The sequence below is a fragment of the Rhinolophus ferrumequinum genome, chromosome 22, assembly GCF_004115265.2.
Source record: "Rhinolophus ferrumequinum isolate MPI-CBG mRhiFer1 chromosome 22, mRhiFer1_v1.p, whole genome shotgun sequence".
Classification (NCBI taxonomy): Eukaryota; Metazoa; Chordata; class Mammalia; order Chiroptera; family Rhinolophidae; genus Rhinolophus; species Rhinolophus ferrumequinum.
This window is the reverse complement of record NC_046305.1, coordinates 10683477-10698548: the sequence shown is the minus strand read 5'-3', so window position 1 is coordinate 10698548 and position 15072 is coordinate 10683477. Positions and strand designations below refer to the sequence as shown.

The 15072-nt window shown below is 43.1% G+C and overlaps 1 protein-coding gene across 2 annotated transcripts in view; it reads left to right on the top strand.

Moving 5' to 3' along the window:
- ASTN1 (astrotactin 1) overlaps nt 1-15072 on the top strand; it is a 291505-nt gene that overhangs the window by 94155 nt on the left and 182278 nt on the right. For both annotated transcript variants that reach the window (XM_033093100.1, XM_033093101.1), the window contains exon 2: nt 9928-10115. In XM_033093100.1, coding sequence (XP_032948991.1) covers nt 9928-10115 — 188 coding nt within the window. The remainder of the gene's footprint in view (nt 1-9927; nt 10116-15072) is intronic.

Sequence of the window (15072 nt, the reverse complement as noted above, 5' to 3'; positions counted from 1 at the left end):
TTTTATAGGCCGCAGGAGGTGGGGCAAGGAGGTTATTCTAGCAGAGCAGATTTTTTCAGGCAAAGTCACCTTCCTTTGGGGGCAGAGGTTGGAGGGGGAAGCAGGGGTCTGTCAGCACGATCACTAGTACCGAACACTAGTAATTCCAGATTGACTGGTTAAGGGTTGCATTTCTGGGAGACGCTGAAACTGCAATCTGGTGAAGTATTAAGTCTTGGTTTGCTGATGGGGTCTTTACATAAGAGACTCCATTTGGGGCCTGTTGTTTCTTTTCTTAACAGTGATAACAAGCAGTTTCACATTTTAGTCTGAGGGAAAGGACTCAGCTTACCACGGAAGGAAGCTCAGCTGTTGTTTGAACACCACCTTCTTTTGCTCCCTCCCTTTTCTTTGACCATGGTCTCCACTCCCACATCCCTCCGGGAGAACATTTCCATTTTAATTCAGGAGTCTCTTGCTGCGTGTCTGACAACAAGCTCCCTTGATTGGCCTTGTGTGCCAGTCTTGAATGGGCATGGATAGCATGGTATCCTTCTGTGAAAGCTCTTGTAACTGGATCTTAAAGCAAAGAGAGTAGAAGTGGAGTTTTATCAGAGATATCTAAAGAGTGCTCAATTCTCTAAGGAGCATTAGAGAAATGCACAAGCGTAACTTGGACCAGGTCCCTTACTGTAACTGGGCAGATTCCTGGACTTACGATCCTGGATTTATGAAGACTCTTAAGCAGCTGGAGTCATTTCAACGTACTGTTTGCTTAACTCTGTCAAGGATTATTGCTCAATTTTAGAATTCATGTGGGTGCTATTAATCATGACAATAATAAACACAGGATTACGGTGATGGTGACGATGCTATTGATGTTGACTAGTGTTCATTATATACCAAATAATGCAAAGCACTTATATTATTCAAGGGTGGAGATTTGCAAAGTGAGAGAATGGGCATTGAAATAGTTGAAAGGAACGGTGGCCTGAAAGCCAGGAGCCCTAGAATTTCCCCTTCTAATTTTAGTATTTACTAACTAGTGAACTTGTTCAAGTATGTTAACTTTTCTGGGACACTTTTCCTGTAAAATGGAGGTATAAATACCCACACTAAGGGGTCATTAGGATTAAGTTAGCTTACGACTGTTGAAAAGGCTTTTTTAGCAGAGCCAGGGCATAATGATGAGTCATTACTTGTTGAGTTGAATCGTCGATGATAGCAGAAATACAACTGGAGGAGAAATAATTAGAAATGGAGATGAATCAAGACAGTTTAGGGCAGGCAACGGGCTATTCTCCTACTGTAAGTCATTTACAGGTGATATTTTGTCACTATCAATTTCATTTTCCATCCGTTTTCAAAGGAACAAGCCATAGAGGGGACCTCACTGAAATAGTTCAGGATCAGAGAATTATAACAAATACTAAGCTCTTTGCTAATGAAAGGCTAGAGTGTCAGAGAGGAGATTCAGGAGGAACAGGGTTTCTCACTGGGTCTCATAGGCAGTTTCCTTGCAACCGCCCTGCCACCAGTGCATCAGCTTTCCCAACCCCCAGGTGTTCATATTTCTTCCAGCACCAGACTGCAGTCAAGTGGCCCCCTAGGACCTGCAAAGCTCAAATCAGAATTCTAATCAATAAAGCGCAGGCTTCAAAATGACTTATTCTCATTACAATGTATGAAATGATCCGTAAATACGTATTTTAACATTACAGAGTTTAAATATTATTACACATCTTACTTGATGTCAGATTTTGTTAAATGCGTGCCGTTATCTCAATTTACAAAGGTCAGCCGGGTGGCAATGCAGAATAGAACTGGATAGATTCAAAAATGTTCTTACCAGTACATCTGTGGCTCAGATAACCCTGTCTTTTTCAAAGAGCTTTTTTTTTTCCCCCTTTCCAATGAGACTTTAATGAGTATCATGTGGATAAACTCTTTGCAGAGGTTTGAAAAGATCCAGAGACACATTGTGGTAGGAACAAGCGAACGATTTTGGATGAAATCATAAGCCATTTGAATACCTCCTCATCCCTCTGCTTGTGTCAGAACCTTTTGACTTCATTTTGCCCCCACAGGAATGCTTTCATCTCCATGGCTAGGTAAATAGAATGTTCGTGTAGTTGCTTGATTGCTATTCATGCCAGCACAGAGTAGCGTAGAGTGACCTACTTCCAGCAGCATCCACAGAAAGTGTCACTGCTTTCCATCAAGCCTGCTTTAAAGAGCCACACTCTGCTTTCTGTAGCTCCTGCCCACACCTGCCCCTGAAGACAACATACTATGGACCATTGAAGGTCCTCATTTCTCTCTCTTACAGCGCTCCTGCTTTCTCTGTTGGTTCATTTTAGCCCATCTTAAACCTCTTCTGGAAAAGGAGAAGTGGTAGCTTTAGAGGATGTTAACAGCTCTGATTTTTAGAGTACCGCTCTAAAATGGGATATGAGAGAGTGGTGCAGAGAGAAATCAGGTGAAGTTTTCTTCTTCTTCTTCTTCTTCTTTTTTTAAATCTAGACTACCCTGTCTGCAAAAACATAATTTGATAACAGGTAAATAACTCATTGGAAACTATTTGGAGGCATCTATGTGTGGATGATTCTTTTTTATTGGGGACCACTGATGGGAGTTTCAAAGGTCACTATCCTGAGAGTCAATATATTCAATCCTTACTCTGTAACTTGATAGGCTGGACTGAGTTGGAAGCATTCCAAATTCCAAGAGGAAAGTCTGACTGGAAAAACTTCCACAGAGATTTTTATCCAGTTGGCAGAAATATACTTAGCCTGCATCTGATTTGGGGTCTAACTAGAGCCAAATGCCATGTGTGGTTTTGTGTCATTGAATACCATGGTTAGAGCTGGGGAGTCCTTCGAGACCTTCTAGTCCAATCATTTGAAGGTAAAAGTGAGCTCCAGAGAGATTACAGAGCCTCATTCTCCCAGCTTCCCATCCCGTGCGCCCGTTAACCTGCCATTCCGTTTCTCATCACTGGACCATTAATGCTTTAGGCTCTTTTGTTTTTGCTATTGAGAACAAATGTCACCGAGCAGGGGAAATAGAAATTCAATTATCCTTCTCCTGGTCACAAGTGGAAATTTCTACTCCAAATCTTGTCAAGTCAAGAAGTTTCTAGAAATGTCCTTGAAAATGCAACCTCCTGTGCTTCCTTTGGGTGAGAAGTTCTTGAAATTATGATCCATTTTGTTATAAAGATTTTGCTCACATGGTTCTGTGGCCATTGCTCAAGCCTTTTTGGAGGCAGAGGAACAAGAATGAGATGGTAAGTGGCAACAGGCAGTGAGCTGAATAGAGGAAGCACAGTGAGAGTTCGTTTCCCAGCTGGACTCTGAACATCTTCACAAAAGGATTTCCTGGCTATGCTGTCTCCCATTTTGTTGTTCATTTAGCCAGGTCTATATGGGCACAAACTTCAGGCCAACCATCATGGTTGACATCTGTGCTGGTTGAATTCAGGCCAAGCAGGGCACCTTATTTTATGTGGCTGTCACTCTGGGAGGTAGGATTGTATCACTTGAGCTCTGCAGACCAGCTGATCCCTGCAGTGAGAGGTGGAGAAGCCCAGCCAACTCAGCCCAAGGGACATCGTTTCTCTGGCCTGTCTCCTTCCCTCCCTTCTCTTGACTTTGTCCTTGCTCTCTGCATCCTTCTCCTTTGTCTGCTTTTCATCTGTCCCTTATCTTTCTTCACAGATGGCCAGGACACTAATGTGCTGCTGTCATTATGTTTATGGAACAAGTTGGGGTCTTTAGAGGCTGCCATTAAAGACTTGGGTCACGTTTGATACCAGGGTAAAGATCTGCAGGATAATTAGTGATCCTCTACTGTTATTAACCCTTGACTTAAGCGGGTTATTTTCTTACAAAGGTGGTGGAAGGTAATGTCACTGTTAAGAGTTTCGGTTGGAAGACCATAATGAAGCCATGTGGGAAACTAGACCTACCATCAATATCTTTCCACATCTCAAATTAGAGTTGGGGGAAAAGGAAAGTAAAAAAGAATTGAAGAAAAGGGGGTGATTCCATCACAGGCCTGTCTTTGATAACCTTAATGTTAGTCCTTGGTGGACAAGATCCATTTGTTATTCTTGGTTTTGGACAGTTGGCTGATCACTATTAAATTTCTGAGCTTAATCCTCATCCCACAAGCTCAGCATGGCAGCTGAGATAGCATAGAGTGGAGGGGTGGCTATGTTCTATTTTTAGAGATGTTCCCCTTCCCTTGTACTTCTTTCATACACAGGCCATTTGTTCACATTTAATAGAATTGAAAAGCAACCAAGCAAACCTAATAACCCATAGACACCCGGCACCCCCTTTCCCCCAAGAGCAGGAAATTTTGTAGTAGTGCATTTTGTCTTCCAATTAATCCAGTTCTTTTCTAACTCGGCTCTGGGGAATCCCCTCAGAAGCCATTTTAGATTTGGGTTAGAGGGTTTTTAGGATTAATAGCAAGTTTGAAAATCTGGATCTAGGCAAGGTGTCACCCTGGATGTTGAAAGACTGCAGGGCCAGTTCCTCAGGTGCCTTCAACGTGAGGCTAAGAATTGACATATTAATGCTTCTTCCTGGCTTGATCTCACCACCTGAGCCTCCTGGTGACTACTCAGTTGGATTCAGCTTGAAACTCAGCCTTGCCAGGAGTGGGAAAGGCTCTAAGTTATTCAGTGAATTAAAGGATCTTTGAGAATTTCCCCAGTGCCAATCCAAATTTGACTTTAAATTATTAAATTCTTTGAAAGAGGGCATGACGGACCCGGTCTTCAGTGAATTTGTCTTGAAAACATGCTGATCCTGACATAATGTGTTGTCTTAGCAGCTCATTTTAGGGCTTGTCAGCATGGGGGACCGACTAAAGCAGGAGCAGGGCACTGAGATGGCATGTGTGAGTTGTACTGCCTGGAGAAGGTATTTTTGTAGCAAGCTTTGGGTGTCCTAAACTAACCCTACAAAACAGTGCTGCAAGCTCACAGCACACACGCTAACATTAGAACAACGACAATGGCTAATTTAAACGTGATTTCATCTCATTCTCCTTCCCTCTGCCTTTCTGCATCCTAGATTATTTTCTAGTATGACTTCCCCTGCCCAAGTTGTGATCATCTAGGTTCTCTATTGTATGCAGAAGCTCTAGGGTTTCTGCTTTAGGAAGCACATATCTGTACCAGCAGGAATGAGAACCTTTCTCACCAGCATGAGGTCTAATATGAAGATGGGCCTGGTTCTCAAAAACTGTGACCAAGTCACTCCAAACCTGTCTACTCTGTGCCTAGAGGGAAATGAGAGGTGGGATACAGAGTTAAGACTTAAGAGAAGATTTGACATGATGTGGGATATTGAAATCACGACCTTTCTAGGTGGTCATGTGAAGCACAACCTTTTGGACTTAAAATTGTGGATTGTCAAAATCACAGGAGGATCTTGAAATTCGTCTACACAGCTCCACTCTATACAGATGAGCAAACTCAAAGCTAGGCAGCTCACTGAAGTTCTAGTTCAGAATTTTGATCAATTCGGGGTCAGAGTCTCAGTGACACTGATTGAATCTGGTCTGTTTGCTACTCTCTTTCTGAGTCTTTTTTTTATCTTTCTCAGTCATGGCTTCATTCACTTCTCTGCTTAATAAAACCGTGGGTGAGTCTCCCTTCACACTGAATCCCTTAAACTGGCATTCACAGCTTTCGCAGTTGACATCGATCTGAATTTTTAGCTTCGGTCCGTGACTGCTCCTTTTCATACCCTCCAGCCTGCAGCATAACCAGACCTCTCTCAGTTTTGTAAATACGCATTATTCTGCTGTTCCTTTGTATACACCATTCTCTTCATCCGGAATTGCTCCCCAACCTTTCTTCCCATTTTACCCCTTCCCATGGATTTATGGCCAGCCAAGTTCCACCCTCTCATTCGGCATTGTGGTTACTATTTAGAGGACGCATTCATGACCACGTCTTCAGTTTCTTACTAGATCAAAAGCTCCTGGAGGGCAGGTGCCATGCATCACAATTGGCTAACTATGGCCGATAGGGTGTGCTCCAACAATGTGTGTTGTGTACGAGAATAAAGAACACCCTAGTTTCTGTATACTCCAGGCAATTCCAGAATTCTGGGAGGTGCTGAGATAGGTGTAGGGGAAAAATGAACACTCTAAAAGTCAGGGCAGCCTTAGTCTCCTGGAGACCTGAGCCCCAAGTGTGATGATGGCTTCGGTGCTCATGCCACCTGTGGTATCTTGAGATGACTGTGTAAGCTCCTATTGGCACTTGTTTTTTCAGAACATTGTAGCAAAGGCTCCGTGTGAGCCTGGCCCGCAGCCCTCAGGAGGTCTTGGACTAGAGTAAATATTTTATCACCTTCCCGGTTTGCCCCTTGGAAGTCTCAGCTCAGGCTTGCGTTGGTAAAGCAATTTCTGAGCATTTCTTCTTCTTGAGCTATTCTGCTGACATTCAGACCAACGTGATTGCATTGGTGTTCCAAGCTCCCATCTCAGCCCTCTCGGCGATGCAATTCATAGGACATTTATTATTGTGCCCTGTGTGGTTTTTCATTGTTTGACCTAGGCCAGGGATAGAGTAAGTAAATAAGTTCCTAGTTTAGCAGTTTAGCTCTTCCATGTCAGGTCCTGCCAGGAGAGGGTAAAAAAGCCATGGAAGAAGCCACCGTTTCTTAATTTTCTTGAGTCTAAACAGCGACAGTGCCCTCACTGGCAGGCTCTCCTTCCTTTACCCTTTGTCCTCTGTGATGAGTCTGTTCTGAGCAGAATCAAGATGTCTCCATCCATCGGGATGGTCATGAATAATGCTCAAGAGGGCTGGCCTGGAACCAAGGCCGGGGACGCTGTGCTCTCAGCCCACCTCCCCATGGAACACTTGGTCAGCACCCTCACTGTACCTGTTCTTTCCTTGGTGCCATCACTTCTAGAACCCTTCCTCCTCAAGAGAGTCTTGTACTGTCGCTGAATATAGGGTTTCTCTAGGGGCTGATAAACATGTTATGGAATTAGACTGGTGATGGTTGCACAACTTTAAAAACCACTGAATTGTATACTTTGAAAGGGTTAATTTTTTTGGTACATAAATTGTATCCCCATTAAAAAAAAAAAAGCCATGCAATAGTAAATACTAAAAAAAAAAAAAAAAAAAAAAAAAGGCCAGGCAATTAAAAGCCACGCAATACTAAAACCCTATGCAAAAAATTAAAATACTGTACCACAAAACTCCTAAAAGCACATGGTCTTTCTCCTCAAAGGCTTGCTCCCTCTGTGTATCCAAGGTCAGGTGGTCTGGTATGTGTGTTGGGGTGGATGGTGTCCGCTAGAAGCTCATCGTGTCTTGTTCTCTGTTCTCTGTCAGGCTAGGGTGACCTTGGTTTGGGTATTTAGTCGTCTTTGTTTCCACAGTTAAAACAGAGGTAATGAGCCTGACCTACTTGATGGTAAGTCAGAATTGCTTTGATGAGGATCTCCTGGGAAATAAAAATCTGGCTTGTGAAGTGCTTTCGAGCTATGAGGGGCTAGATTCCTTCTGACTAGTTATGGGGAGGTCTGAAGTGGCACCCACATGTATGGATAAATCCCAGGCTGGGTTAGAGCAGGTGTGGGTGGAAGTGTGCTGCTCTGGGTGATTCAATTATGCCGTGAGGTGCTCTTGTGATTTTTATGTCTGTGGTGAGAAGGAGATGGAGTTTCGTTTCTACAGCAATGGCAGGAAAGGGACTGGGGTGGGAGGGTGTATTTCTCAGGAGGAATCTTCCGGGTGCTTTGATGTGCAGGCTTGATGAGTGGTGAGGAAGGTAAGTGCTGTCCAGGAGGGTTTGTGATTGGAGGGGCACTATGGTGTGGCTGAGCAGGTCTAAGTAGGCACCCTCGGAGTCACGCCCAAGGGTTTCTCTTCACCTGGACATCCGGGAGCTTCCTTGGAGAACAGGTGAATCAAGAAGCTTGTGTCATGGCCTCACTCAGGCTGGGCTTGTGGAAAACCAGGACTGGGAGGCAGGGGATTCTCCATGCCCACACCCTCTGCCCACAGCAGCATGCTGGGTGCGTGTGGTAGTCACTTCCCAGAGCATGGCCAGCGTACCAGCCCAATGCCCATTGGGACGACTGAGTCCCCTGGGGATTAGGGAGGGGGCTATGGATGAAGGGGGACTCTGATCTCCTTGTTGACGTTCCTGCTGGGCCTCCTTCACATTTCCAGGTTTACTCTTCACCCTGGTCCGTAGAATGACATAGGGGATCCTGTCAGTGTCTTTTAGGCACTGGCTCATGCATGATCTGTGGCTCATACAGATTCTTCTCACCGACCTTCCCTGACAGGACCAGCCAATATTCTTCTTCCTCTTCGGCCTTCTCCTGCTCTTCATTCTCCTATTGATGCCTGAATGTCCTCTCCCCACTTCTCTACCTATTAAACAGAAGCTCACTCATGCTTCAAGGTCCAAGACCAGGAGACCAATATCATCTTCCGAGGAGCTACTTTCCTTCCCTCTTCCACCTGCTACCCAGATGAGATAAGTCTTTCCATCTTGAAACTTTGCCATGAACGCGGTGTAACCTTTAGCCCGTTCATTCATGGTAGATTACTTTACAGAACTTGTTGAGGGACTTATTTACGTTAGTATCTTCATGCCTAGAGCAGTGTCTCACGCCTAACACATACCCACTGTGTGTCTGTTAAATTAATGAATAAATATATAAGTAAATAAAGCCCTTACACAAATAGTGAAAGATATTTATAAACTCCATAAATACTTAAAATTGCTATTCTCTTTTTGGTTGTGGTACTTGATGAGAATACTTTCTAAATGTGTCTTATTAAATCTTTTTTATGTCTATGGATTTTTTTTTTTTTTTTTTTTTTTGGTCAAAGGTGATAAATTTGGGGAGAAGAAGCAATGACTTTCAAAAATGAAGTTTTATTAAAGCAAAACTCTACCAAAGTGTGTTCACTATAATATCCGTTCCCTCAGCTAGTAACAGTTGTTAAGGAAACTGATAGTTTGGGGGCCAGATGAAGTTCAGGAGACGCTAGGTTAACCCGGTGTCCCTACTGTGGAATGTCTCAAGGCGGTAATATGATGTCACTTAGGAGTATTGGCCAGCGGAACGCAGAACGGTGCACTTTTGCAACCGTACCATAGCATCTACAGTGTGAAGCGCATAGTAGGTGTGTGGTATTTTGTTATTAATTTGATGATCACAGTCCAGTGCCTCAATCTAGAGCCCTGAGAGCAGGTGAGTGCTTGTGTCTGGGATGAGGGCCCACTTCTTCACCACCCTCTCCACGTACACCACGTCTGCTCTGCAAAAATAAAGAGAAAAATTAAAGGGAATTAACACATGATTTTACCTGTCACAGCAAGTGGCAGACATCTCCACTGGGCTATGCAGCAAATGATTGTCTTTTTTGAAATAACCTGTCAGCCCCACTTGTTCTGCAGTAACCTCCCAGGGCTGTTCCATAAGTGCCAGTTCTCTGACTAGTAATTACCAACTCACTCCTTGGTGGAGTCACTGGTGTATCTAGGAGTAATTGCTAGAGAACTCACACTTTCAAATGTACAAGAGGAAAACAACCTTGTATTTACCTCGAGGGGCAATGAGGGTATTCAAACTGTGCTGGGTAAAGGGTTCTGCTGATCATAGATATATGGGAAAGAACTTGAATTTTTACCGTGGTATTTTTCTCAATGGGTGAGAGGCTGGCTCACTAGATTACAGTGCCAAGACCTATGGGGGATAATACTCTTCTTCTCAGCGTCTCTTCCCTTCCTTGAGACTTGGAGCTGACCTAATATAGTTGGAACTCTATGTTGTTCTCAGCTGACTCTGGTTAATCAGGACCCATGCCTAGGAAGAAGATGAATAAGAAGGTTCAGACTGGTACAGGAGGAATTCTGACCTGTGCCTTTGGTGTTTGTCCTCTAGAGATTTCAGGGAACACGGAGGACATCCCTCTGGTACGCTGGAGGCAGCAGTGGCTGGAGAATGGCACTTTGCTTTTTCATATCCATCACCAAGATGGTGCCCCAAGCCTCCTCGGACAAGACCCAACCGAAGAACCCCAGCATGAGTCAGCAGAAGAGGAGCTGAGGATCCTGCATATCTCAGTCATGGTAAGAGCAGCGTGGCCTGAGCCGCTCAGGCCACAGCTTATATTACCTTGACCTTAAGAGTCTTGGTGCTATAGACATAGCTCTACAAGTCCCAATGCCATAATGATCATTGATCACGTTAACGAGTAAATTTTCCATTGATGGGAAATGCCTCCACCTGTGGTACAAGTACAAGTTGCAGTTATTGCTATAGAACCATTAGCCAACTGTTCTCCCTAGGGACATGCCTAGATGTGGAGTCACTTACAAACCATCAAGAATATCAGATGGAGGCAGTGGATTGTCTTAGAAAGGAATTAGTCAACGAGTAGATCAGATTCTTAGAGTAGTTGCTCCGTAAATATTTGCTGAATGACTGGATTGCCACGCTGTTTGCTGCTACCAAGCCCTCGTCTCTCTTCTCCCTCCCAGGAGAAAGTCAGCATCCTGGCTTTCTCTCTTCTTACAGGAAAGGTCATATTAATGGGTACTAGTCCCTCCCTCTAGCCCAGCTCAGAAACTTCACTATCAGCATCCCTTCTCCTATTCAGAAATTATTAAAAAGATTAGAAGATTCTTCCTCAGAAAAATTTGAAGATTCTTCCTAAAATTCTAGAAACTTCTGTTTTAGAGGCTCACTAGAAAGTAAGTGCTACAATGGCAGTCGGGTTTTCTTCTGTGGTGCTTTGTTCACTGATGTATCCTTAGCACTTATTGCTTAATTCACATAGTTAATGCTTAATACGTTTTTGTGGAATAGGTGAATGAATTTCCTAGTGGAGATAGAAAATACTTGTTTCATTTGGTATTTTATATGTTAACATTATGTTGGTAAAAGCAAAACATTTGCTCCTAGCCTGCAGGCAGGTTGAGGCTTGACTGATTAAGCATGAACCATGTGTATGGAGGGCACGGGCTATTTCACTAGGAGGAAACTCAGCTCAGAACCAGCCTAGGCCCTGGTCTAATCTGTTACTCTCGTACCATCACTACATGCTGTTTAGTTTTGTGTAGCAGATTGAAGGAAACTGAGCATAGTTTAGATATACAAAAATTTCCACTCTCTAAATATTTGGCATCAAGGATCTCCCCATAAGATCTCCGATGAAATCTCAGAATGTCAGCCTTCCATTTCTTCCTCAACCAGTATCCCCACAAATAACTGGCTTGATAGATTACCTGCGTATATACAAGCTACTTATTTAAACTATATGGTCAAGAAAAGAGTTTTTGACAGCAGATGGTAAACCTCAGTGTTCAGCTATGCTGGGAGACAGCCAGGGAAGTGAGATTGTTATGGTTCCCATTTACAAATTAATTGAGGTTTATAACACGAGAGGTACAGTACTTGTACATCCTTCATCAAAGACCAGCGTTTCCTCCCTCAGAGAAGGTTGTCTTCTCAGTTTCCAGCGAGTGGTGAGATCAGGCTGATCCACCAGATCTCGAAGCCATGTTGTCTTCAAAATTATAATCTGGATTGATTGAAGAGAAGGGCATCATGGTGGACTTCCCACCAGCCATCCACATCCTCCCGCCAATGTGAAAAGCCGTCAGGGTCAGGGGTGGTTTTTGTTTTGTTTCTTTTAGTCCAAGACCGCTTCAAAGAACCAATCTTTGTCATACCAAACAAATGCTTCGGGTGAAGAACAGTGTATAGAGATTCCCAAGCACTAATACTAGGTGTGAGTCTGTCTGAAAGAAAGACCCTAAATAAAAGACGTTCACACAGGCAATGTGTCAGAAGATGTGTGTAGTGGGGGGACTGGGGGAGGAGTGTGAGGATCCACGGAGAGACATTATAAAGCTTGTCCTCGTTGCTACATCTTATCTTGAGTGTAGCAAAGGCCCCACTGTCTAGCCTCAGAATGAGGGACTCCAATAAGTTCTCTAGAGAAGTATATGTGTGCGTGCATGTGTGCGTGCACGTACATGGTTGTGGAGATGGGTGGCAGTGAAGACAGAAATATGCTGATCAACGAGGCCATCAAATGTGAGGAAAGAAGTTGTACCCTTAAAATATAGCAGCCCCTATGAGAAGCCACACATTATGAATATGCTTTAATTTTCTTTCTTTTTTTTGAGACCCGCACCCCTTTCACCCCCCACCCCACTCCCCTGCTAGGAGTTAATGGACAATGTACACTGAACTGGAAAGAGAACAAAAGTCTGCCTTAGACCGCTGTCTTAGATCTTTCCTTCATATGCTACTGGTAGCCCATGGCCGACCAACAATGACGTTCTGTTCCCCAAATAAAATGGGAAGATTATTTCTTCAGCTTTATTTGAATTATATTCTTTTCAACGAGGCTGGAGGAGGTGGAAGTTAGAAGGGCATGGGCAAAGGGTGAGGGTGGACATCCTTGTGATTGTCTCTGGCTTGGCCTCTTGGATATGCCCACATGTCCATGAAAATTTTGGGAAGTCCTTTGACTTCTACAGGAGAATCGGGCCCCTGAGGCGAACTGCAGATGTGAGTTCTCCCTCCCATCCTCGTCAGAGAAGGTGGGGACAGTGGCATGTCCTGCAGCCTAGCTCGCTGTCTCACCTTCTTCCATTCCCGGTCCACACCACACACCCTCCTCACACACTACCTCTCCTGTCCTTAAGAGTCTATTCTAGAAACAGTTTCAAAGTCTGAAGTTATGAATCTGCTGTCACCTTAGAAATCAAGCCGGAGGGTATCCTGTTTGAAGATGTGGTTCCTAGAGACTCTTCTGGCTTCTTCTTGAGAGATTGGTAGACTTTCTCTTTAGCTTTTTATACCATGTCTTTTGGAGGTAAAGTAGGCAGCCATTTGAGGCATCCAGAATGAGAGCATTGTTAAGTATAAGAAGATAGCAAAATCCTTTGACTAATGGCAGTGTTGGGCAGCGAAATGCACTTAAACAAAATCGTACTACCTAAACCCTGTTAGTTATGAAATAACAATAGCAGGGTGATTTTTCATGAACTATAATGATCGCTATTGATACAGTTTTAGTTTGGACCCAATTAGCATAATTCGAAAAAGAGAAAAGTGAAGGTGATTATCAAAACATGAATACACCTAACCTCTTCTTTCTTGTAAAGAAAATGTCTCTTTAAAAGCTTAACTGATAACGCTAAGTATTTCCAATATGAGCAGAGGGAATTAATGGTTCTATGAAAACCCTGAAGTTTACATTTCTCTCATTTTGTATTTACACTTTTCTCATCCATCTTGCCTCAGTGCAGAGACCACTGTTTATTTTTCTATTTTGCACTTACCATGTTTTGTTTTAAACACAAAATATAAGCAATGAGAGAATGAGAAGCAAAGGGAAATCTTTTTTTGTAACTTTATAACATTATATGAATAAGAATCAGTAGGTCCTTTCTTCCACCATGCCCAGTATAAATATACAATCAGCAAAATTCATGGGCTTTCATAAAACCAATACCGCAGCTGGGAACCTGGCAATTTAAAACTTCGAAAAACCTTTTGCTTTTCTTTTTTTTCAATCACATCCTAAAATTTTTGAATTATTTTTTTCCAAAACGGTCCCATTCTTCCTTGGGTAGACTAATTGGATTTTCCTCCAGAAATCTTATATCACTTCTTTTAGGGTCAAAAAATGTATTTTAACCTCCTGTATGATTCAGACTTGGCTGGAGATTTATTTCAAATTCTGTAAGATAATTGACATTTAAAGCTACAAGAGTACACAAGTATACTCTTTTGCAAACTTTTGAACAAGTAAAAGCAAAATCAGCAAATGAAAATTAATGTGTGAGTTTAAACCAGAAGTTAAGGAATTCTTCAGTAATAAGCAAATTGTTTTTTCCATAGAAGATCAGGTTTTAAAATGGCTTTCCATCAGATATTCAGACTTTGTGTGGATTTAAATTTCCATATTTTACTTTTGCTAATTTACCGTATGATCTACATTTTCTTCTTAAAGTATATAAAAGAATTTAATGATGTATAAAGAATTTTAATGTATTATCTATATATTTCATCTTTGTAATTAAGGATGGCGGTGTTAATAGACTCCGCATATGTATATAGGTTGGTTAAGTGCATTTTTCACAGAAAATAGCCTTTCAAAAGGCTATATCAGTTTGATATATATTTTGTGGTGATAATTCCGACTGGTAAATAATATCGTTCATAGTTCAGCCTTCTCAGGCACAATTCACAACTGTGGAAAAAAGAAAACTCTTTGAGCATTTGTCTATCCCCCTGAGGGTGTGAATCGAGCCCATCACTCAAGCGTGGGTGCTGCTCTGGACCACTGACCCCCCGCTGTGTAGAGCCCGTTGCCCAGTAACTGCAGGCTCCGGTGGCCGTTGGCTGCTGGCTCCTAGGCTCCTTGTTTCTGGGAGCCCCAGGTGAGTCCGAGACATAGTTTTCTTTAGGGAGAAACAATGGAGAGAACAAGGTTCTCTTTTGTTCCGTGGACAAAAGAGACCACAGGTGCTATTGTAGAGTCCAGAGTGCAGGAACCAGAAGGGACACTCTAGGGGACTTCCAGTTTGGCGAAGTAACATTTGGGCCTGAGTTAAGTACAAAGCCCACGGGACACATACAGGAACCTCCAAGATCGTGTTTCCAAGACTGCAAACCGCTTTGTGCCAAAGGACCGATCATGCTATCACCGTACCGTGAGAGTTCAGTCCAGCTGCCTGAGTGCCGTGTGTTACTTTGCTTGAATTGTCTTCATTTCACTCCTAAAGCCCAGCCATTTCCAGGGCAGAGAGAGCAGTTCCACGCAGGGTCACCACTATGTGCCATCGAGACCATCAGGTACTTATTAAGTGCCCGTGGGCACAGGACAGAGGGCTACAGACTTTTATCTGTCAGCACCTTTTGCCTCCGGAAACGTCTGTTACAAGAATTCATTAGCAAATTCATTAATCGGGGTCACTTTTGCATCTTTATTGTCAATTGATATTATTTGTGTAGTTCTAACGGAGGCCCTAATTTATCACAGCCAGTCCTTCTGATCTTTAAGAA